General features: G+C 40.6%; 2 protein-coding genes across 4 annotated transcripts in view; one reads left to right on the forward strand and one right to left on the reverse strand.

Annotated features, from left to right (window-relative positions):
• LOC127650219 (triple functional domain protein) overlaps nt 1-3,558 on the forward strand; it is a 146,600-nt gene extending 143,042 nt beyond the window's left edge. For all 3 annotated transcript variants that reach the window (XM_052135517.1, XM_052135515.1, XM_052135516.1), the window contains one exon: nt 819-3,558. In XM_052135517.1, the coding sequence (XP_051991477.1) occupies nt 819-1,364 (546 nt within the window). In that variant the 3' untranslated portion in view covers nt 1,365-3,558. The remainder of the gene's footprint in view (nt 1-818) is intronic.
• Nucleotides 3,559-4,913: 1,355 nt separating this feature from the next.
• The window catches only part of LOC127650873 (tubulointerstitial nephritis antigen-like), a 44,995-nt gene continuing 27,266 nt past the window's right edge, over nt 4,914-22,642 (reverse strand). The window contains exons 6-12 of the mRNA XM_052136506.1: nt 20,761-20,884; nt 20,437-20,587; nt 18,655-18,841; nt 17,466-17,511; nt 15,897-16,020; nt 11,443-11,488; nt 4,914-11,347 (exon numbers count right to left, since the gene is read on the reverse strand). Coding sequence (XP_051992466.1) covers nt 11,183-11,347; nt 11,443-11,488; nt 15,897-16,020; nt 17,466-17,511; nt 18,655-18,841; nt 20,437-20,587; nt 20,761-20,884 — 843 coding nt within the window. The 3' untranslated portion in view covers nt 4,914-11,182. The remainder of the gene's footprint in view (nt 11,348-11,442; nt 11,489-15,896; nt 16,021-17,465; nt 17,512-18,654; nt 18,842-20,436; nt 20,588-20,760; nt 20,885-22,642) is intronic.

Genomic DNA, 22,642 nt, shown 5'->3' on the forward strand with positions numbered 1-22,642 from the left:
TACGGCTCTGTTCCGAAACCTAGTGAGCTGCATTGGTGTATACTACTTACTGCCTCACAGGCAGCATCTGAACTGTGATGGAAACTCATAAGTGACTGATTTGGAATGTTTTATATAGATATTTATTTTTAGGACATCATTATATAGTTGTTGTTGTTGGGTTAATTTATTTATTTATTTGATTCCAAGGACCGCTAATATGATGATTTCCTTGTGAGGGACCCCATTCCTAAAATTATAGTATAAACGCATACATTTATACAGTATTTATAAATGTATAAAAACCTATTAATAATGTATAAAAAAAAACAGTAATCGTGATATTTTAAAGACAACATGTTGATAGCTAAATTAAAGTTAGTTTTTATATTGTCACTGTACTAAAACCAAAATAAATAATTACAATATTTTTTGTAAATATTTACTTTGTATTAAGTTGACAGCATATTTTTCTATCAACTATTAATTAAGGTTAGGTGTATAAACCTAACCAATCAGATCGATTTATATGTTTTTGTAGATTTTAGAAATTCAGAATAAAACAGTAATAATGTCAAATAATTGTATTTATTTTTTTAATGAAAATAGCCATAGAAGCTGGCATGGTGTTAAAATCTAAATAAACATAATGATTCTCTGCAATGGATACATGCAATACTGTCTTAGAATTTGGTCAAAAGAAGTCTCAAACGATTACTTAAAGTGCTGCCTGCTTGCCAGGTTTTGGAACAGAGCCACTATGTCAGCTTTATTTCTGTGGTATTGTTTCAAGGTGATGCAGTTCTTTGTCTAATTTCCCTTTCCCAATCTCTGATCAGCCTGAAAATCTGGTGGTGGACCAGAGCCCCTCCCAGCCACTGGTAAAGCTAACAGACTTCGGCGACGCAGTGCAGCTAAATTCGACTCCTTATTTTCACCCTCTGCTGGGTAGCCCGGAATTTGCGGCCCCTGAGCTGGTTATCGGGGACCCTGTCTCTCTGTCCTCTGACTTATGGAGTTTGGGGGTGGTGACGTATGTGATGCTGAGCGGGGCGTCTCCGTTTTTGGATGAAAGCGTGGAGGAGACGTGCCTCAACATCTGCCGGCTAGACTTTAGCTTCCCCGACGACTACTTTCAGGGCGTGAGCCAGGCGGCACGGGATTTCGTGTGTCTGCTTCTCAGGACAGAGCCTTCCAAGCGGCCCCCAGCTGCCACTTGCCTGCAGGAGCCCTGGCTGAGGCCCGGAGGGGGCCGTCGCTCAGCTGAATGCATCGATACCTCAAGACTCATCTCCTTCATCGACCGGCGCAAACACCAGAACGACTTGCGACCGCTCGGAGGCATCAGGGCTTTTCTGCAAAGCAGGCTACAGTCCAGGATCTGACCAAGAAAATTGAAACATTAATCTCATGCTCTTTCTGCTGCCAATTATGATGTAGAAGACAACTTTAGTCCTGAGCTAATCAAAATGTGTGCTGACAAACGTGTCTGCCAATTGGAGCCGCCTTTGGCAGATAACAATTGAGATTGATTGTTCTCTTCCAGTCGTTTGCTGCTGCCCAGTTCCATATTAAATTAAGATTTTAAGCAGAGATAAAACAATAGAATATAAATATATATACACATACAGTATATAAATGAACATTTCTCTTATTTGCTGAATGATCAACAAATCAACACAAATGGACTTATATTTTGTGTGGAACAATGTACCTACACAACAGTGGCAGAGGTTTTCTGAAGAAAGCGATGCAATTGCAATTTAGCAAGGAGAACAACCTTTTTGTTTGTTTTGCCTGAGCCATAGAGAGCAAGCAGCTCTGTTTTTGTGCTTTTACAACTCAAAACATTTAAGGTCAGATCCTTTTATAATATGACTTTAGAGAAAAATGGCAATTACATTATAAAGATTATGACACATTTTCTGGAATATGTTTGAATAAATAAAAAACAACATCAGTGAAATCAGTTACATCATATCAAAACGAATGCAACACACAAATTGTGAGCAAATTAAAAGTTCTTAAAAGCATTTTAAGTGAAAGCTTGTTTTGGTCTCCTAGTGTAATTAGTTGCTTATTTGAATGATGATGATGATGATGATGATTATGCCACATTTAGCTGCAAAAAAATTTCACGGTTGCAAGTTATACCTATTTTTTATTTGCTATGACTAGAACAAATTGTGTTGTGAATTTTACAGTTGTATAAGCCTTACTCTATAATATCTGTCTGCCCTACTGTTTTATTTTTTCTTCTGTTCAGTTTCTTTTTTTAATGTAACATCACAAGGGTGGTGAAATGAACCCCAATGGAAGACAGCCATTGGGCAGCCAAACATCTGAGTGGCCAATCAGCTTTAGACAGGAAAGCAGCAAGGAATGACTGAGGACTGTAAATGCACTCACATTGTTTTACCTTGTGCAATGCTTCAGCTTCAACGGTTTATGCAATTATTTATGAAGACATCCATCATACCTTTAATAAAAATGTAGAATAGCATGTACTTTGTACTGCAGTTTCTGCTGTTGTGTTTATTTAATCTGGTCATTTTATTTACTAAAGTATTATTGTCCTGTTATCATACAGGGTCATCGTCTACATGGCACTTATGCTTGTCACTTTTTTGTGATTATACATATCGGTATGCCAAAGCTCTCCATGCTTTATGAGAATTTTCTTTTCTGTTTTTTCTTCCTTATTTTGTCCCCTTGACACATTTGACTCCTTTTAATTTATACATCTTATAGCTGTGACTTGTTTACATGATTGTATCATAGATTACCTTTGAAAAAAAAAAATGTCTTTTGCATTTTTTCATGGGTTTCCATGTTATTGGCATTTCATAGATTTTCAGTTTTCTGCACATATATTGGGGTATTTCTGAATCACACCTCCCAATTAGATGATACTTGGCAGTGCTTGACATTGAAATGCTTTTAATATCATAGCAAAACACCATGGTCAAAAATGTGAAGCCTTTAAATGATTAAATATGTCTTATATGGTTTTTATAAAAAGTACAGTAGCTCCTTTTTATTTCTAAGGCTGTGAATAGTTTTTGTGACTGTTTAGTCATAAGATGTCACCAGTTTGTTTAAGTAAGTTCTGACTGGAGAGAGGTTCAAATGCAGTCGGTAACAATTGGTCTGTTGCTCTCAATATGTTGATTTCTTTTGGAGCCATCATGCATCCCTCAATTGAGATTTTGAAGCATAGTGAAATGTTTGATTGGTGGACAGTGACTCTTTCCAAGTAAGAAGAACATTGTTGATTCATCTGTATAGACCCATATCGTGTCCCCTAATTTATTTGTCATTGTAAAGTTGTACAGATGCATTTACAGTGTGGGAACTTGGACTGGATACTTTTAAAAGCGTTTTGTTGAATGTCTAATATTCGTTCTGATCTCATTGCATTTTAATGTATGAAATTTAATTTTAGACTTCTTTTATTTCAATTATTTTATACTTTTTGCATGTGTATATTTCGTTGTACAGTAACCATTAGTGTTTATGCGAAACGTGTTGTAAATATTTTCAGTTTTGTCAGCAGTTATTTTGAAATTAAACATATGGAACATTCCCATGCCTGCTGTGCTTTATTTCATTTATTTTCTAACATTTGAGGTAGTTCATGAGGCATTGAGTAAAAATATACCAATTTAAAAACCATAACAGGTTAATGCTTTGAATATAAAATATTTATGTCTTACACCACCAATGTCCAACTTACAGAATACAGTAAGTAGAAAGGAATGTGCCTCATTATGACTAGAAAACAAGGGTCCATAGAGATTATACAAAACCTTTCCTAATTGGCCATAGCATTTCTATTGGGATGAAAAATAAAAATGAATAAGCCACGGTTACCTTACACTTGCACTCCATTCATGGAAGTGCATTCTGGAAATTCACCTTATGTTCACAAAGTCTGTCCACCCCGGATTCGAACCTCGCTCTCCTACACCATTAGTGTTCTCATCTCTTCAACTGGTCTGTGGATTGACCAGGTAAACTATGACTGCTTAAAAGGTTCCTTGTAAGCCTACCCACCTTATGTGTTGCCCTTGGTGGTTTTTCAGATGGTGCCTTCACCAGTGTTGCTGGCCTTGCATGGGGAACCAACCGCCATTTTGCACAACACTGAAATCAATTATGAGTTACAAATAACTATTAAAGGTCAGGGGTAGGGTTGAGATTAGGGTGAGGTTTAAGGTTGTTGTCTAGGGGTTAGAGTTAGCAAACAAGGTGGTTCTGCGAGAATACAAATAAACACAATTAACAGCATATAAATGTTGCATGCAACTCTCACAAGACTTTCCACAGTCTGGCGGTTCCTTTCTATATACAACTGTTCATGCATGGTGAACGCTCGCCTGAAAAAACAACGAGAAGACTTAACCAATAGAAGATTGAAATGCTAAATGCTAACGCTAAAGTTATACTGTATAAGACATGAACTAATTCACATCTTAAATAAAAATTATATTTTAAACACAGATAAGTTGTGTACTTGTTACTAGTTTACTGTAGTTAAATAATTAAGCCAAATTAGATTACAAGAGATTACTAATTACAAGAGAACCCTCATCGGTCTGTTGATATACAGTATGTATAACATATACTATGATATACATTATGTATATCAAGTGGAGTGGTGGTGGCGTAGTGGGCTAAAGCACTGATCTGGTAAGCAGACGGTTGTCGGTTCGAGCCCACAGCCACCACCATTGTGTCCTTGAGTAAGGCACTTAACTCCAGGTTGCTCCAGGGGGATTGTCCCTGTAATAAGTGCACTGTAAGTCGCTTTGGATAAAAGTGTCTGCCAAATACATAAATGTAAATGTATATGTATTTCCTAGATTAGAGGCATGTACTGTACACTACTTAATATGCAGAAAAGGTTACAGTTAAAAGTAATTAAGTGTGCTGTAGGGCTTTTATTGCATCAAACATGTGAACAATACAGTGCATTGTGTATAGACAATACAAGAGATATAATGGTAACACAAATTGGACAGTAGTAACCAAAGATGCATTATTTACAAACTTTGTTTTTAACATAAAAATAATTACAATGACAGAAGAAAGAACTGTAGGGAGATATAAGAATAAGTTTGAATGAGAAAGATTCAGAACAATGTTCTGTATATTAAATGAATCTCAATGTAAAGTCTTGCCCTTAGCCACTTTTCATTTACTATGAATGATATAAGTCAATTTACTGGACTCACTCACCTGTATATAACAGTGTCATTTAAATGAAAACTTCTTGCATGACTGGTTGAAAACATTTAACTGAATACTGATTGACCAGAGGGAAGAATACAACATCCGTTCCTGAAATATGCATCTAAACAGTCAGCACAGTCTTCCTGTCTGTGGGAGTATTGCTGAATAAAATGCCTGTTATATTGCATTTGAATTATAGACATATCATCATTATCATTTTCAAAGTCAGCAGAGGGACTTGCTTAGAACTCTGCTCTATAATAACCTGCTGCATGCATGAAACAAATTGGCTAAAACTAATAATATGCGTTAAAGCACACTAATCCCCATATACAGTATAAATATTTGAGAAGCGAAGGCTCTATGATGACATGCAATATGACATTTTTTTTCTGATTTATATAAGACAAAAAATTATTCAGCATTGTACCCAAATCCCACATACAGAGAGATGTTGTTCACTTTTGCCACTATGGAATACATTTTCAACATTTTAAAATTTCAAATCAAAAACAATTTTCTTTTGTAAATGAACATAAATGAATATAGTAGAAACAGAATAGAAATAATAGTACTGGTCATGGTAATCAATAAAATATTTAAAACGGATACAGTAATTTTTTTTATTCAGATCTCATTAGTTGATAGTATACAACAGCTTAAGACTTGGAAAAGGTCATCTTTGATGTTGCACTGAATTAGAGGTATTTTACTTTCAAATGTTTATACATATATTCCAGTGCAATATACCCAATAGAAAATAACCCTAATGATTTCAACCAAAGGTTGCAATGAGAAACATGAGTTGAGCTGTTGAATTACATTTTAAATAAATCTAGCACATGTCAGGTGGCGGTATGACAAACAAATCATGGCCTTTGTATATTCACCTTTTAGGTCGTGCTAAGCTCCCATCAAGAAATGTAGATTTTAAAGATTTACAGGGCGACTCATAACTGTAATTGGCAAGCCACCTTTTGGTAGTTTAGCATGATAAAGCCTTTGAGCCACAGTCCTTTACATGTGATCCTACCTTTCCCCAGACATTTGCTAATATAAAACACAAGTGATGTTGAGTTTAGGCCTATACTGTATGTGCATCAATAGCATGTTTAAGCTTTCTTAAAGACAAGGTATTATCTTCAGATGCAACATTTGGATTAATTTAATTCTAACTCATATTGTTAGATATAGCTTATTTTAATATTCTGTTGTGGAATCATCATAGTATAGACTCACTGCCTTGCCTGAATAAACAAGAGTAACATTATTTGTAGATCTTTCCATATTACTGGGAACATTTGGTATGACATGCTTAAAATACTGAAACATTGTGGTTTGTTTGCTTAATTTAGATTCTAAAAGGAGTGCAAGGCACTTGTTTGGAAATACAAGTGATTATATAACAGCCAACATAATCTGAAATGTCCAATATTTTTGACTGGAGTGGTTCTTTACAGACTGACTTTACAGAAATGCTTAAAAAGAATGATAAAATGCAGACATATGTTTAATTAATCTAATCTAAGATATTTTCAGAATAAATTATTGGTCCTAAAACCATCCTCTTCCCCCCTGGTGTTCTTGCAACCACCCTTCTATCCCTTAAATGAACGAATGAATTAATGAATGTTACATTTATATAGCGCTTTTCTGACACTACACTGAAAGCGCTTTACGTGAATAGGGGACTCTCCTCAACCACCACCAGTGTGCAGCATCCACCTGGATGATGTGACGGCAGATATAGTGCACCAGTACGCTCACCACACACCAGCTATTGGTGGAGAGGAGAGAGTAGAGTTATAGAGCCAATTAATGTATGGAGTGCTTTCTACTGGCTACCTAAATGAGTGATGACAAAATAATCTGATGCTATGATACAAGACATGCCTTCCCAAAAGTAGGAAAACCCCCAAACAGAGCTTAAGACACATCGTAATATCACTATAATTGATATTTTATGAAATTGTGATGCAGAGTGCCTGTGTGCCTATGTACTTTATCTTTGGAATACTGAATCCTGAGTGCTTTTCAGTCCTGTGGCTGTTTTTATTTTTATTAAGTGTCCAATCGAGATGTGTAATGAGCAAGATTCCACCAATAAGACTGCTGATATTTGCAGTTTCCACAGATGTTAAAAATATTTGCCACTAATTTCTCCTCAAAGTGGAGGTGTGTATTTGTACAGAGGGGGCTGTAGACACAATATGTTTTCCATCTGTCACTCACTCGACGTTGTGTCGAATGAAGTGACACAAGGGGTCTTCGTTGGGAGCCTCGCGATACCTCTGAACTTGAGAAAAGGCCAATGTGAAATTGGTAGACAGAATTTGCATGTCCCGCCCCGGACATACGGGTATAAAGGGAAGCGGGCGTGCGTCTGTCAGTCAGATTTTTTCTTCGGAGCCGAGCAGTTGTGCAACAGCAAACTGAGTTCACCACTGTTCCACTCACCTCTACTGGCAAGAAGCACTGCTGTTGGATCTTACAGCGCGTTTCCAGCTGCTGTTCTCTCTATTTGCACGCTGTGCAGTCCACGCCACTGGGCGATTCGACAGTGCTTTCACTGGCTAAAAGAGTGTTTTCCCTCCTGAAAGAGTTTATTTTCTCTAAAAGAGTTTGAGTTTCCACTCATAAGATGCCCTTCATTCAAGATGCCCTTCCGCCTCTGTGTAGTTATTGGATGCGGTCAATATCTCTCCAAGACCGACGACCACAGACGCTGCCTTGTGTGCCTGACGTTCGTGGATGGTTCATATACTCACTGCGAGAACATGACCATGGCTGGCGATGAAGGCAATTTGAGGATGACGACGGGCTCGGTTTCACCAGGTAAATCCCCACAAACCACCCACCCCCCGACATGCTCGCTCATTTCCATCAGAGCTCGGGATGTGTGCGGCTCGCCTCAAAGCCATCCAGCATTCTTCCTTGAGCTCCCGGAATTGGATGATGACAATGTCGCTGCATCGGAGAGCGTCCAGCCGACATGCTTGCCCGGGCTGCCGTGAGCGTGGGCTTGGACTGGAAACCTCCGTCCTCCAGCGGTTCCTCTAAAACAATTCCAGAGGCTCCTCAGCCGTGGTCGTGCCGCTCGGCTTGATGCATATGAGACAAGCATATGAGCTTCAGCGCTGGCTACAGACTCGAGTCCTGAGATGGCACATACCGTGTGACAATCACCCCCTCCTGCCGTCAGACTTTCAACCCTTGGACTGGCCTCTGCTTTCTGTAGACCGGAGTCCCCCTGCAGCAGGTGTCCAGACGTGTCTTGGTCAGCACAAACGCATCTCAACAGGGTTGGGGCGCCGTATGCAATAGGCGCGCTGCCGCTGGCTCCTGGACAGGACCCCGGCTGCGTTGGCATATCAACTACCTAGAGTTGCTGGCTGTATCTCTTGCCCTGTGGAGGTTTCTCGCTAATTCGGGGCAAGCACATCTTGATCCGTTCAGACAGCCCCGCAACGGTAGTGTACATAAATTGCCAATGCTGCGTGCGCTCTCATCATATGTCACAACTCGCAAACCAGCTCCTTGGGACAGGCTTCGCCCAGTGGAGAGTGGAGGCTCCACCCCCAGGTGGTCCAGTTGATTTGGGACCAATTTGGCATGGCACAGATAGATCTCTTTGCCTCCCAGGGCAAATCCCACTGCCCTCTCTGGTACTCCCTGATAGAAGCCCCTCTCGGGACAGATGCACTGGCACACAGCTGGCCCCGGGGGCTGCACAAGTACGCATTTCCCCCAGTGAGCCTTCTTTGCACTGGTGCTTTGCAAGATCAGGGAGGACGAGGAAGAGGTCACCTTGGTGGCTCCTTACTGGCCCACCTGGACCTGATTCTCAGATCTTACGCTCCTCGTAACAGCATCTCCCTGGAAAATTCCCCTGAGGAATGACCTTCTTTCTCAGGGATGGGGCACCCTCTGGCACCCGTGCCCAGACCTCTGGAACCTTCACGTCTGACTCCTGGACGGGACGCAGAAGATCTATGTGATCTACCACCTGCAGTCGTAGACACGATCAACCAAGCCAGAGCTCCCTCCACCAGGCAACTTTAAGACCTAAAGTGGCGCTTGTTCGTGAATTGGTGTTATTTCCAAGCCGAACACATTTAGAGATGCACAGTTCAGTCAGTGCTTTCATTCCTGCAGGAGAGGCTGGATGGAAGGCTGTCCCCCTCCACCTTGAAGGTGTACGTAGCTGCTATCGCGGCCCACCACGACACAGTAGATGACAAGTTCTTGGTTAAGCACGACTTCATTATCAGGTTCTCTCCCCGGCCAAGCCTGTTCCCCTCCTGGGATTTCTCAGTGGTCCTCACGGGCTTTCAAAGACCCCCTTCGAGCCGCTTGATTCAGTTGAGCTCAAGGCCCTCTCCCTGAAGACGGCACTCCTGATAGCGTTAGCCTCCATCAAGAGGGTTGGGGACCTGCAAGCGTTCTCTGTCAGCGACACCTGCCTGGAGTTCGGTCCGGCACATACTCACATTATCCTGAGACTGTGACCGGGCTACATGCCCAAGGTTCCTACGACCCTCTTCAGGGACCAGGTCGTGAACCTGCAAGTGCTGCCCCGGAAGAGGCAGTCCCAGCCCTTTCGTTGCTGTGTCCGGTACGTGCTTTGCGTATCTATTTGGACCACACGCAGAGCTTTAGATGTTCAGAGCTGGGTTGTTGACGCCATCTCACTGGTTTACCAGACCCAGGCCGTGCCCGCCCCCTTGTGGGTTCGAGCACACTCGATAAGAAGTGTGGCATCCTCGTGGACACTGGCCAATGGCACCTCCCTTGTAGACATCTGTGGAGCAGCAGCTGGGCAACACCTAATACATTTGCAAGATTTTACAATCTCAGGGTTGAGTCGGCCTCGTCCCGTGTTTTTTCAGGTCGGAGCTGGTAGGTCCCCTGTCGGCGGACCCGCATCTCCCTTGGGCAGTCCCACTGCCCCCGGTCGCCATGCTTGTAGAGCTCCCCCCTCATTAGGCAGGACCTACCACGCGCCACTCCCACGTATGGCTTCACATCCCTCGTGGTGTATTTGCTACATGTTACATCCACTAGTCTGGGAAGGATGTGGCCTCTGCAGGGTCTTTTCCCCTGAAAGAATAGGACCGGGAAAGACCGCCTTCCCCGACGCATTTCATAGCGCTAAGAAAGCCCCAGCCACTTCACACACTATGTGAGAGACATAGAGAGAGAAAAGGCAGCAGCTGCCAGGCTTGCTCCCATGCAAGTCATGTAGCACCTGTTCCCCCCACAGGGGTGCTGGGAACCTAAGGTCTGTATATGACATCTCTTTTAGGGCGTTGAGGAGGGTTACGTGCAGCTGATACAGTTGCCTCTAGCACGCAGCAGCCTGTTCGCACCTGTCTCAGCAGTTCACGTAACACGGACTAGTGCGTGCCGTTTTTGAATGGGACCCCTTGTGTCACTTCATTCAAAACAATGTCAAGTGAGTGATTGAAGGGGAACGTCATGGTTACTGTTGTAACCTCCGCTCCCAGTCGGAGGGAATGAGACGTTGTGTCCCTCCTGCCACAGCACTAGACCACTGTAAAGGACCGTGCCTTATTCTCAGCTCCTCAGTGCAAAAACCTGACTGACAGACACACGCCCGCTTCCCTTTATACCTATGTCCGGGGGTGGGAGATGCAAATTCTGTCTGCCAATTTCACATTGGCCTTTTCTCAAGTTCAGAGGTACGTGAGGCTCCCAAGGAAGACCCCTTATATCACTTCATTCGTCACAACGTCTCGTTCCCTCCCTCAGGGAACGGAGGTTACAAAAGTAACCATGACGCATATAGTGTAAATAGGTACTTGTATTGACATACATAAAAGGCACTAGGGTTTATCAGGTTGGTGGAAATCAGACCCATACCTGCCATAGAACTGACTGACTTTTTGTATGGTATAAATCAAGCATTGAGGAGCACAGAGATCCAACTGCAGAAGATTTCACTGCTCTACTTGCGTCGTCCATGATGGTGTTGATGGTTGTGCATGTCCTCCATGTTTACCCTGCCCCACACACCAATCACAAAGGCCTCGATCTCACACTCATTTACACCACGAGCGATGCGGAAGTAGCCATCTTCACCCCAGTTCATTCCCCACGAGTTGGCTGCAATCTGTGGAGCGAACATAGATTGGTTAAAATTGTGTACAATGAGTGAAAAGTTCCACTTCAACAGAGTAATCATATGTGTTGGATATAATTTCTCACCCAGTACTTGTGAGTTCTACCATTGTAGTCCCTGTCCTCTCCCCATCTGAAAAATTACAATAAATATCACCATGGTGAGAACACATTGGTGTGTTCACTAAACTTTATAAGCTGAAAATCAATTGTCATAGAAGTTGTGTAAAATATTCTTAAATTATATAGCAAGAAAAGAAAAAGTCTGCACATTCAAGTCGCAGGGCACAATGCAGCAAATGTTCTGGAAAATATATGAAAAATAACTTTATTTTTCCCTTTGAATTAAGTGTATTTTTTATACCCATTGTTAAATAGATTTTAATTAAATTTAATTACAATTTTGTATTGATTCAAAGAAAAAACACAACAGAGAAAAACAAAACACATACATACCAAATAATCATTTAACTTTTAACCCCCACTAATATCTCTCCCTAAACACCAACCCCACCCTAACCCCAACAAAACCCCTGTGGCCAAATAAAATAATACACACACAAACAAACAAAAAAATAAAATAAATAAATAAATAAAATATATAACAAACATACATAACTAAACTAAACTTCTCTCAACCTATCCCTTCCCCAAGAGTCCCCCAAAACAACCAAATACCTACCCCACATTCTAATAAACAAGTCCCAAACCTCAGCCTTCTACCTGTAACCACCTCAAAAGCTGCCACCCTCCCCATCTCCGCACACCACTCCGGAAATGATGGCTCTCTGTCCGACTTCCAACCCCTTAAAATAATCTGTCTGCCAATCATAATACTAGTCAGAACCCAATTTTTAATATATTTGTCCCCAAAAATTTACCATTTGGGGGACAAAACCAAGATTTTTACGCATCCTGTGAAGCATCACTGTTGCTCTAGGTTGCTTGCACAATGTGCAAAAAAAAAACGTGCCCATTAACCCCGCGCATGACAGCACCAACCGGCGTCAGTCCCTCTAAACTCAAACAGTCTATGTATGCCTATGAGAGTCCCCACGACAACTTTGCCATCGGATTGCTCAAGTGCGGTGCTTCTGTAAAAATTTTGTGAGACAGAATTACATAACAGAAAATAATCTATAAAACAAACTCCAGCCAATAAGCGGAATAACCACAAATAATGTGTTCATTCATTCACAAAACTGTCCCGAAGGTGTGTTCCTCCACAAAACAAACTCCAGCTGCTAGCGGAATGAGCACACACAAAAAAATTCAATAAACAAATAAAATAAATCAATACAAATAAAGCCGTTCAGTTTCCTCAGTCAGCCAAACGAATGTTCAGTGAGCCGGCTGTTTCATAAGTGCAGCAGATTCTGGAACACATCGTTCTGTTCACAAACCCTACTGGGAGATGAAGCAGCATTCATTACACCAAAAAAAAAATACAAAAAATAAATCCCTAAATAAATAATAATAATCACATATGAAAACATCAAGATTCAGATGGCATTTTCTACAAATACTTTGGCCTCTCATGACATTTTTTAAAGCATTAGAGGTACAAATTCCATGTTTTTTGTTGTGAGAACTAATTAAGTATAGCTCCATAAACAAACATATAATTAACCTAGCATGACAAGTAGCTAGTTTTAAGCACATCAAATGTCTATATCACCCCTTAAAATTAGGATTTTGCCAGTCCCAGAGGTCTTTTTTAAAACCATCATATATTGTCATAAATGTCATAAATAACATCTTAGTAAAAGCTAATTTACAGGTAGGTTAAATTCGCAACCCTGTTACTTGTTCCTCAACTGTATATTTTTCATTATTTAATCACAAAATAAACAAAATTCAAAAATAAATCTAAATATAATAAAAAGGTTTGACCTACTGAGGTTGATGATGAACATTTTCAGAAGGTATATTTTCAGGCCCAATTTTGTATCCTTTTCAAGAAAAGTACCAGGCATACTTTTGAGGGCCAAAGCTGGTGGCTGTGCACTTAAGCAAAGCCAGAAAACGCGTGGGTCGAACCTCTGCTATGGTCTTATCTCACCATTTTTTCTACCTTTGGCTCTGAACAATGACAAACATACCACTGCTTCCATAAAAGCAGCCCCTGACCTGCTGTGGTTTTAGTCCTCGCTGTCTGCATTGTGGAGTCTGGATCAGCCCATTGAATAATGTCATTTCCATTACACTGGACATCAGTGCTTTCCATAAACTTTCCCAGGCCCTGGGCTTAACAGAATGCACTGCGGTTGGATTTTCCCCATAAAAACACTGCCACTGCCCCCATATGCCAACTCTATATTGCCAGCGTCCTCTGAGCATCTAGAGCAGCGCAAGAACCGCAGAGTCAATGAGTGACAGGAGGCTGAGAGAAAAGCCAGGGTTCAGATAGATTTTATTCAATATCACCATCACCTGTGAAGCATTTCAAACTCACAGACAACAGCAACAGGTTAGACTGTACAACTGCTCAGACAAACCATAAGGTCGACCAGCTAGACAAGCTTGGCCAGGGTAAAAGACCTCTAGACCATCTGAAGACCAGCTTGGTCAGGCTGAGAGACTACTAGACCAAATGAAGACCAGCTTGACCATACTGAGAGACCACTAGACCAACTGACAACTAACTTGACCAGGCTGAAAGACCACTAGACCAACTGAAGACCAGCTTGGTCAGGCTGAGAGACCACTAGATAAAGCAAAAAAAAAAAAAGATTGGCTAGGCTGAGAGACCATTAGACCAACTAAATACCAACTTTATCAGACTAGACCAACTGACAACTAACTTGACCAGGCTAAAAGACCTCTAGACCAACTGAAGACCAGCTTGGTCAGGCTGAGAGACCACTAGATAAAACAAAAAACTGATTGGCTAGGCTGAGAGACCATTAGACCAACTAAATACCAACTTTATCAGACTAGACCAACTGAAGACAGGTTTGGCTAGGCCAAGAGACCATTAGACCAACTAAATACCAACTTGGTCAGCCTAGACCAACTGAAGACAGGTTTGGGCAGGCTGAGAGACTACTAGACCAAATGAAGACCAGCTTGGCCATGCTGAAAGACCACTAGACCAACTGAGGACCAGTTTGGCCAGACTGAGAGACCACTACACCAATCAAAGACCAACTTGGCCATGCTAATAGACCACTTGGCCAGGCTGAGAGACTACCAGACCAACTGGAGATCATCTTAAGTTGGTTTAAATATATATATATTTTTTTTGCAGAGTCAAGCATGTTATGCCTCTAAATACCTATGTATCTAATAACTGCCTGAAGGGGCCTGGAAAACTACAGTATATAAAAAAATTCTGTATCACTCAGTTATCACATTCTAGCACATCGAGAATATCTGAGAAACACTCTCCTTAAATATTTGTGTGGAGCGGAGGGGGGCGGGGCCGGGTCGGAATATCGCGCGCCCGGTCCCCAATCGGCCTGATGAGGCGTGCGAGGGATAAAGGCGGCTGGTGACGATGGTTCGAGAGAGAGAGAATTACGGGCATGTCCGCCATGTGTGTTTATGTTTGTGCTTTTGGTTTAAGTTTCTCATTAAAATATCATTTATGTTGACAAGCCGGTTCTCGCCTCCTCCTTGCCCATCCTTCAACTGTTTTACAATTTGTATGTTGTTGTTTAGACATACTTCATTTTAGGAGCGATATTTCTGTAAAAAGAACACACACCATATAACTTGAATAATGATACTGAATACTGCAAGTATCAGTCATATACTGTATTTTCACACACCAGTCCAGTAACTAAAATGCCACAAAACATGCAGACCAGTAACAGGTTGAAATATCTAATGATATGATGGAAAATCAGACGGCAGCAGGAATATTTAACAATACTTGACAGAATACTTTCTCATTATTGAAAAAAAATAAACTGCTCCTATTTGTGTTTTGTCCTCATTTTAAAAGACTTTTATGAACAAGGTTAACTAATTTAAATTATTTTTGTTTTAAAGTAATCTGATTGAATTAAACCAATCACTCTTTAACCAGTCCTTAATTGCATCCTTCATGAGGAAGAGAGCAGTGTACTAATGCAATCGGTGCTTCTATCAAATTTCAGTCCATTCAGCAGTGAAAAGAGGGGCTGATGAGTTAAGAATTACAGCAGGAGTGATGTTATGGGGATGACTAAGTATAGAAAAACTAAACATAGGGATCCAGGGTCGTTCTTCTGAAGGCAGGTCTGGAAGACCAGTCATCCGGGTGATTTGTCTGCCAGCAACAACAAATTGTGGGGTCACAATGTCTCTCTATATAAGGATTTACGCCTTGTATATTATGTTTGCTTGTTCATTGTTGAAGTATTCCTGAATTTTTTGTCAAATGAGTATCAGCAAGAAGCAACTGAATGCACCATTAGAAACATTATCATCAAAGGATTAAGAGAAATGTTGTTATCCAAAGCATGCTCTGAAAATATTGCCAAACATTCTTCTTCAACCCTTTGGTTTCCACCACTGAAGATTATACAATGCTGTGGGGAAACTACTAGTCTTACCCCGTTATCCTGACGGAGTGTGCTGCATGTTTGCGGTACTGTGTCGATTTGTGGTAATTCACATCTGTATGTCTGTAAATTCCACTCTTATACACAAAGAAATCCTCATGAACCTCCATGATGGCTAAAGGAAAAAAAAAAACAAAATAGTAGACACACCTATTATGCACAGTATGGTGGCATGTATCTATAAGTAAACATTTTTTAATACAATGCAAAGCCATTTACTGTGTACTTGGAGAAGCTTTGAATTTGTGTCCATTTTACTTCAAATGGCATTGTGTTTTAATGCAAAGAATGATCGTTGGCCTTTAGATGCCATTCATTCAACATTTAAACTATCATATTATCACTTACAGTCATAATGCGGGAAATACTATGGTGGCTTTAAAAGCACAATTACATAATATCCCACAAGCAAACCAAAACACCTTGTTCCCAAGCAGTTCAAAGTGAGATCAAAGTTGCAGCTACTGCTATTGTTTAGCTCAAATGAGTTCAACTTCACATAGCATTAAGTAAAGTAAAACCCTGAAGAAACTTCTGAAGAAACTTTCATTCCCTGCCTACCAAACCCCACTGTTGTTAAAGGGTTAGTACATCCAAACATTTTAATTATATTGCTCTTTACTCACATTTCTGTCATTTCAAATCCACATGACTTTCTTTCTTTCGTGGAACACAAAAGAGATGTAAAGTAGAATGTATTTAAAAAAATGCAATAAAAGTGAACGGTAACTGAGGTTGTCAGGTGGTGTTTAGCTGGTTGGCAACTGAAAAGTGCCCAAAACCCCTCTAAAATCATCAAAACAGACTAGCTTAACCAGCATAACTTGGATGGGAGACCAGCCAAGAACCTTTGGCTGGTTTAAAATTTATATATTTTTTGTCAGTAGGCTTATAGAAACTACCTGTACCCTCTGGCCCTTTGGGTTTTTCCAGACATTGCTAAGGTATGCTTAGCTCAAACACTGGCAAACACAGCACAGTAAACAGTCTAATGAGCGTGCACGCACGCACGCACGCACGCACGCACGCACGCACACACACACACACACACACACACACACACACACACACACACACTCACACTCACACACATGAAAACAATCCTTTCATCTCAGATTTTTCAATATGAGCCAGAGGTTAGACAGAATTTTTGTAAAGATTATAAACGAAAACTGGCGTAAAGCCAGAGTTCCCTCTTGTCTGGAACAATACAACAGAAAGCTGGCACAGGATCATGGAACACCCCAGAACATCTCCACACAAACACACATAGACACACACCCAGACATTATAGTCTCTCTCTACCATGCACTCTATCATATTACTCTAGGGGATTTTTCCCAAGAATTCATTGCATATGTGACAAGTTTAGACCTAAAGCTCAAGGCCTTTTGTACAAACTGAATGCTGTATGGGCGTCCATGAGAGACTAATAATACATAAAGCAAAGCTTGGAAGATGTTGACAGTATTAAGCAAGTATTTTTAACCATTCTTATCCTCTGGCTCACAGACTTGCACAAGCAAACACACAGACACACATTTCTGGAGAAATACATACCTTGCACAGGGCCATTATCCATAATCTCTTTCATAATCTCCTTCTCCTGTGAGCGAGAGAGCGGAATCTAGATGTCAGTAAGTTCAACAAGCTAGAATGAACAGCATCTTCCACTCTAATACACATTATACAACAGTTAGTTTTGCTCCTTTAATCTGATTGGACAAGCAGAGTTTCAAGAGTGCTGAAATTTAGTATAACATCACTTGGCCGATTCACTGTTTGAATATCCCTCCGCATGTCTGTTTCTTTCGTATTACAGACAGAATGTAAGCCTGTTTGTTGCTCTGCGACACGCAATGATTTTTGAACTATTTTTATAAGTGGAGTAAAAAAATTGACAAAATAAATGGCCATATTGTGTCTAAAATGTAAGTTACTTGATATTAAGCTTATTCATTGAACTGTTGTATAAAAGCAATCTTAAGGATAATGAATTGACCAGTCATTAAACACTTTCCTGTGTCACATCTGGAACTCTATACTGTATGATCTAAACACGTCTAGATGTATGTATATAATGTAGACTATGCATTAAACAAGACAAATGGGTGGTGGGAAATATATTTAGATTGGGAAAAGAATACATTAGATTATGACATGACTACTGATGTAATGCCTCTCCTGACAGTTGCTGAGTTATTCTCCCAGTGGTTTTGGGTTGATGGGTCTTGATTGATGAAAAAATTAGCGCTAAAATGTGCACAGATGCTGAGTGTGAGGGAAAAAACAGTAAATCAATGACACTTTAACCATTGGGATTACACCGGCAGGGTTAAATATGTTTTATAGAGAGTGTGATTCAATAATTTGATGTAAACATGTAAAAACATCAGAGCAACACACAGGATCACTGATTGCACATAAAACACTTGTGACAGAAGGAAAATGGGAATGTATGATTTCTTCTGCCTTATTTTGAAATGTCCACAGACTAAATAGTTTAGGACAGTGAGTTTAACTACTCATAAAATGAGCTGAAATACAGAATTGACTTATTGTTGTATTTATGCAGCATGGGTTTTTAACGTTTACAAACCCATGGACCCCATAAATGTTTAAGCAACCTATTGCTTGAGATTAAGGAGTACAGTATCTCTTGAGGGTGAAAAGTTATGCAGATAAGTGCAGTAACCCAACATTAAATCTTTTGCAAAGGTAATGTCCTTAGAGTGGTCAGTTTGCTTACATTAGAAGACAGCCTGTACGGTGGAGTTGACTGATAGATATCATTGTGGTAGCTGTGGCTGTTAGGACAGTGTGCTGTGGCCTGCCTCTTTCCTCTGCCCACTGCTCGACTCTGCATCATACAACGGACAAACTCAGCAGGTGTTTGCTGGGGTGAAGAGAAGGGGTAACACTCCTCTGTCACAACCCTGAGAGAAAAAGTAATTTGCAAAAGTATTGACATCTTCTGGCTTCTGGATGAACCACTTCAGATTTGGTGTTCTACAGCCATGTCCAAAAGTATTGGCAGTGACATAAATTTTGTGTTTTGCAATGTTTTCTGCTTCAGTTGTTGTGGTGTTGATTCACATTGTTTCAAGATTATTGTGCAGAGTGATCAGATGCATTTTAAATAATTGCAAAAAGCTTCATTGGCCAAAAAAAATGACCAGCTAGCATCATTTGGGAAAGTATGAACGAGTACTAGTCAGGTGAAATCACTATCATTCTGATTGGATTATAAGAGCAGTCTGATTGCTATAAAAGGAGGGAAGAAGTGCTTCCAATCATTGTGTTCATGTTAGCAATGTTTACCTCTAAAGAAAGACGTGCAGCCATCATCACTTTGCATCAAAATGACCTCACATGCAAGGAAATTGCTGCAAAGAATATTGCACCTGAAAGTACCATTTACCAGATCATCAAGAACTTCAAGGAGAGAGGTTCAACTGCAGTGAAGAAGGCTTCAGGACATCCCAGAGTGTCCAGCAAGCGCCAGGACAGTCTCCTCCTGAGCAGTCAGCTATGAATTTGTGTCACCACCAGTGCAGAACTTGCTCAATATTGGCAGCAGGTTGGTGTGAGTGCATCTGCACACACAGTGAGGTGAAGACTTTTGGACGATGGCCTGGTGTCAAGAAGGGCAGCAAAGAAGTCACTTCTCTCCAAGAAAAACGAAGACAGAATTTCTGCAGGAAGTACAAGGATTGGACAGCAGAAGACTGGTGCAAAGTTATTTTCTCTGATGAAGCCCTCTTCCGACTTTTTGGGACATCTGGTAAATCGATAGTCCGGAGAAGAAAAGGTGAACGCTACCATGAGTCCTGTGTCATGCCAACAGTGAAGCATCCTGAGACCATCCATGTGTGGGGTTGCTTTTCATCCAAGGGAGTGGGCTCTCTCACAATTCTGCCCAAAAACACTGCCATGAATAAAGAATGGTATCAAAATGTCCTGCAAGAGCAACTTCTCCCAATGATCAAGAAGCAATTTGGTGATGATCCGTGCATTTTCTAGCATGATGGAGCTCCATGTCACAAGGCAAGATTGATAATGAAGTGGCTCGGAGATCATTATATTGAAATTTTGGATCTGTGGCCAGGCAACTCCCCGGATCTTAATCCCATAGAGAACCTGTGATCAATCCTCAAAAGGTGTGTGGACAAGCAGAAGCCCACAAATTGTGATCAACTCTGAGCACTAAAAAGTCAAGAATGGATCGACATCAGTCAGGATTTGGCCCAGAAGCTGACATCCAGCATGCCAGAGTGAATTGCAGAGGTTATCAAGAACAAGGGTCAACACTGTAAATATTGACTCTTTGCATACATTGAATGTTTTTGCCAATAAAAGTCTTTAAAACTCATGAAATGCTTATTGTTTTCCAGTATACCATAGAAACATGTGAAAAAATAATCTACAAATACTGAACTAGAAACCTGAAAACAAAATGTATGTCACTGCCAGTACTTTTGGCCATGGCTGAATTTGTTGTTGGGTGAAAATACAGTATGCAGTGAATTACCCTCTTCGCCTCAGGTACCACCAAGCTCCATCTATGCGGCCACCAGCACAGCCATCCTGGTGACGAGTGTCACAGGAAATCAGATTCTGAGGCGAAAGCTGAGGGGTCATGTGACCCATTGATTGAATAGAGATCCGGTCTGATGCAACAGCTAGGAGTGAGTGAAAGGGTTCACATATGAGAGACAGGGCAAAAGAACATCAGTGTTGTACCTTTTAAAATAATATTACATAACACACTTGAAACACTTCACTGTATCTACTGTTTTCATCTATGTTCTTGGCTCTGAATGCTGTGCTTTGTGCTATGTATTGTCTGGCTCACCTGCGGTCGAAAAGGCCCAGGACGCATTACAGTTGCCCTGGTCCAGGGGCTCGTGGATTTTGCCAGGCCATTTGTCTGCTGCATTGAAGTAACTTGGCAGATGATCGTTTCCATTCATGTTCATCTACAGAATATAAAGCAAGAACTTGTCCTTTATTAACTTTAAAAGTTTCTGTGGCTTAACAGTATATAATTCTAAAAAAAATATAAAAAATACAAAAATACAGAATACAATTTTCCATAAATGCATCCATGGTGTGAAAGAGGAATTGGTGACATAATCAAATTATTTCCATGTGACGTCTCTTCATGGGGCCTCAAAATACATAAAATGCAGTATGGATCTCCAAAGTCTAAGATTTGTATGAGCAAAATTCAAGCTTTTTTGTGATTAACATTTTTTATTGATTAATATATTAAACAAAGAAAAGAAAAACACATACAATATAAACAGAATCAATATTTAACCCCCACTATTTCCCCTCCACCTCCCAAACCCCAACTCCACCCTGACCCTCAACAACATCCCAGTGGTCACACTTGATATAGACACACACAAAAAATAAAATAAAAAAATATAAGAAACACACACATTAAAAACTACACCTCTCTCTCCACTGCCCCTCCCAGAGCCCTCCAAAATTACCAGATATTTGCCCTATTTCCCCAGAAATGAGTCCAAATTCCCCAATCTTCTAGATGACCCTTCTTCAAAAGCCGCCACCTTCCCCATCTCTGAGCACCACTCCTGAAATGGGGTGCTCCAGCTTCCATCCCCTTAAAACTATTGGTCTGGCGATCATGATCCACAGCATTTTCTTGTTCCCAGACTTGTTCTCGACAAGGGAATCCTAAAATATTGAATACAATTTTCAAAGGATCTCAACACTCCACTCTTATATAGGTCACCAAGTGTAGTAATCCCCCTCACAATCCACTCTGACCAGCAGTAAGGGGCTTTATTAATACATAATTTCAGGTTCAGCCATATGTTCGAGGCAACATTTAAATAAATGTCTGAATGTATTACTTTTGTCCATACTGAGAGCAAATGCGAGATAACGGGGTATAACTTAATTTCTACGGTTAGTTTGATAGAAAGGCTTCGCAATGGAGAAATAGGGGCAAGAACATTCTCTCAGGAGGAAGCGACCAATGAGCAAAATGTCTGAGACCGAATGCTTAATAATAAATCAAAATCTATGGTAGGCCTAGCCCACCTTTGTCAATCAGCCTATGCAGCTTACTGAAATTTAATGTTTACCATTCCAAATGAAGGACTTCGCTATGCTATCAAATTGCTTGAAATAAGAGAGGGGGACATCTATAGGGAGAGACCGTAGCAGGTAGTTAAATTTTGGAATACAATACATTTCAGTAACATTAACCTTCCCAATCATAGATAAATGTAATGAAGCCCACCTGCCGACATCATTTGAATTTTTTTTTATTAAAGGGTCAAAATGATCTCTAACTAAATCTCACAAATTTGTTGGGAATAAAATACCCAAATACTTAATGCTGGGTTTGGGCCACTGAAAGGCGCCCAGCTGAAAAGCCATTACCGGTACACTGTCAGAGCCAAAGCTTCGAATTTAGACCAATTAACTCTGTATCCTGAGAAGTAAGAAAAGGAATTAATAATTCTGTGGAGGCAAGGCATAGATCTAGTAGGGTCGGAGATGAATAATAAAATATAATATGTGTAAAGCAAAAGCTTATGTGCCATACCTCCTGCCACCACCCTGGAAAATCCTCCTCATTTCTTATAGTGGCTGCTAATGGTTCCAGGGCAAGACAGAACAATAATTAGGAAAGAGGGCAACTCTGCCGGGTGCCCCTATCCAGAGTAAAATAATCTGAAATGAATCCATTTGTTTGT

The sequence above is a fragment of the Xyrauchen texanus genome, chromosome 10 (assembly GCF_025860055.1).
Source record: "Xyrauchen texanus isolate HMW12.3.18 chromosome 10, RBS_HiC_50CHRs, whole genome shotgun sequence".
Classification (NCBI taxonomy): Eukaryota; Metazoa; Chordata; class Actinopteri; order Cypriniformes; family Catostomidae; genus Xyrauchen; species Xyrauchen texanus.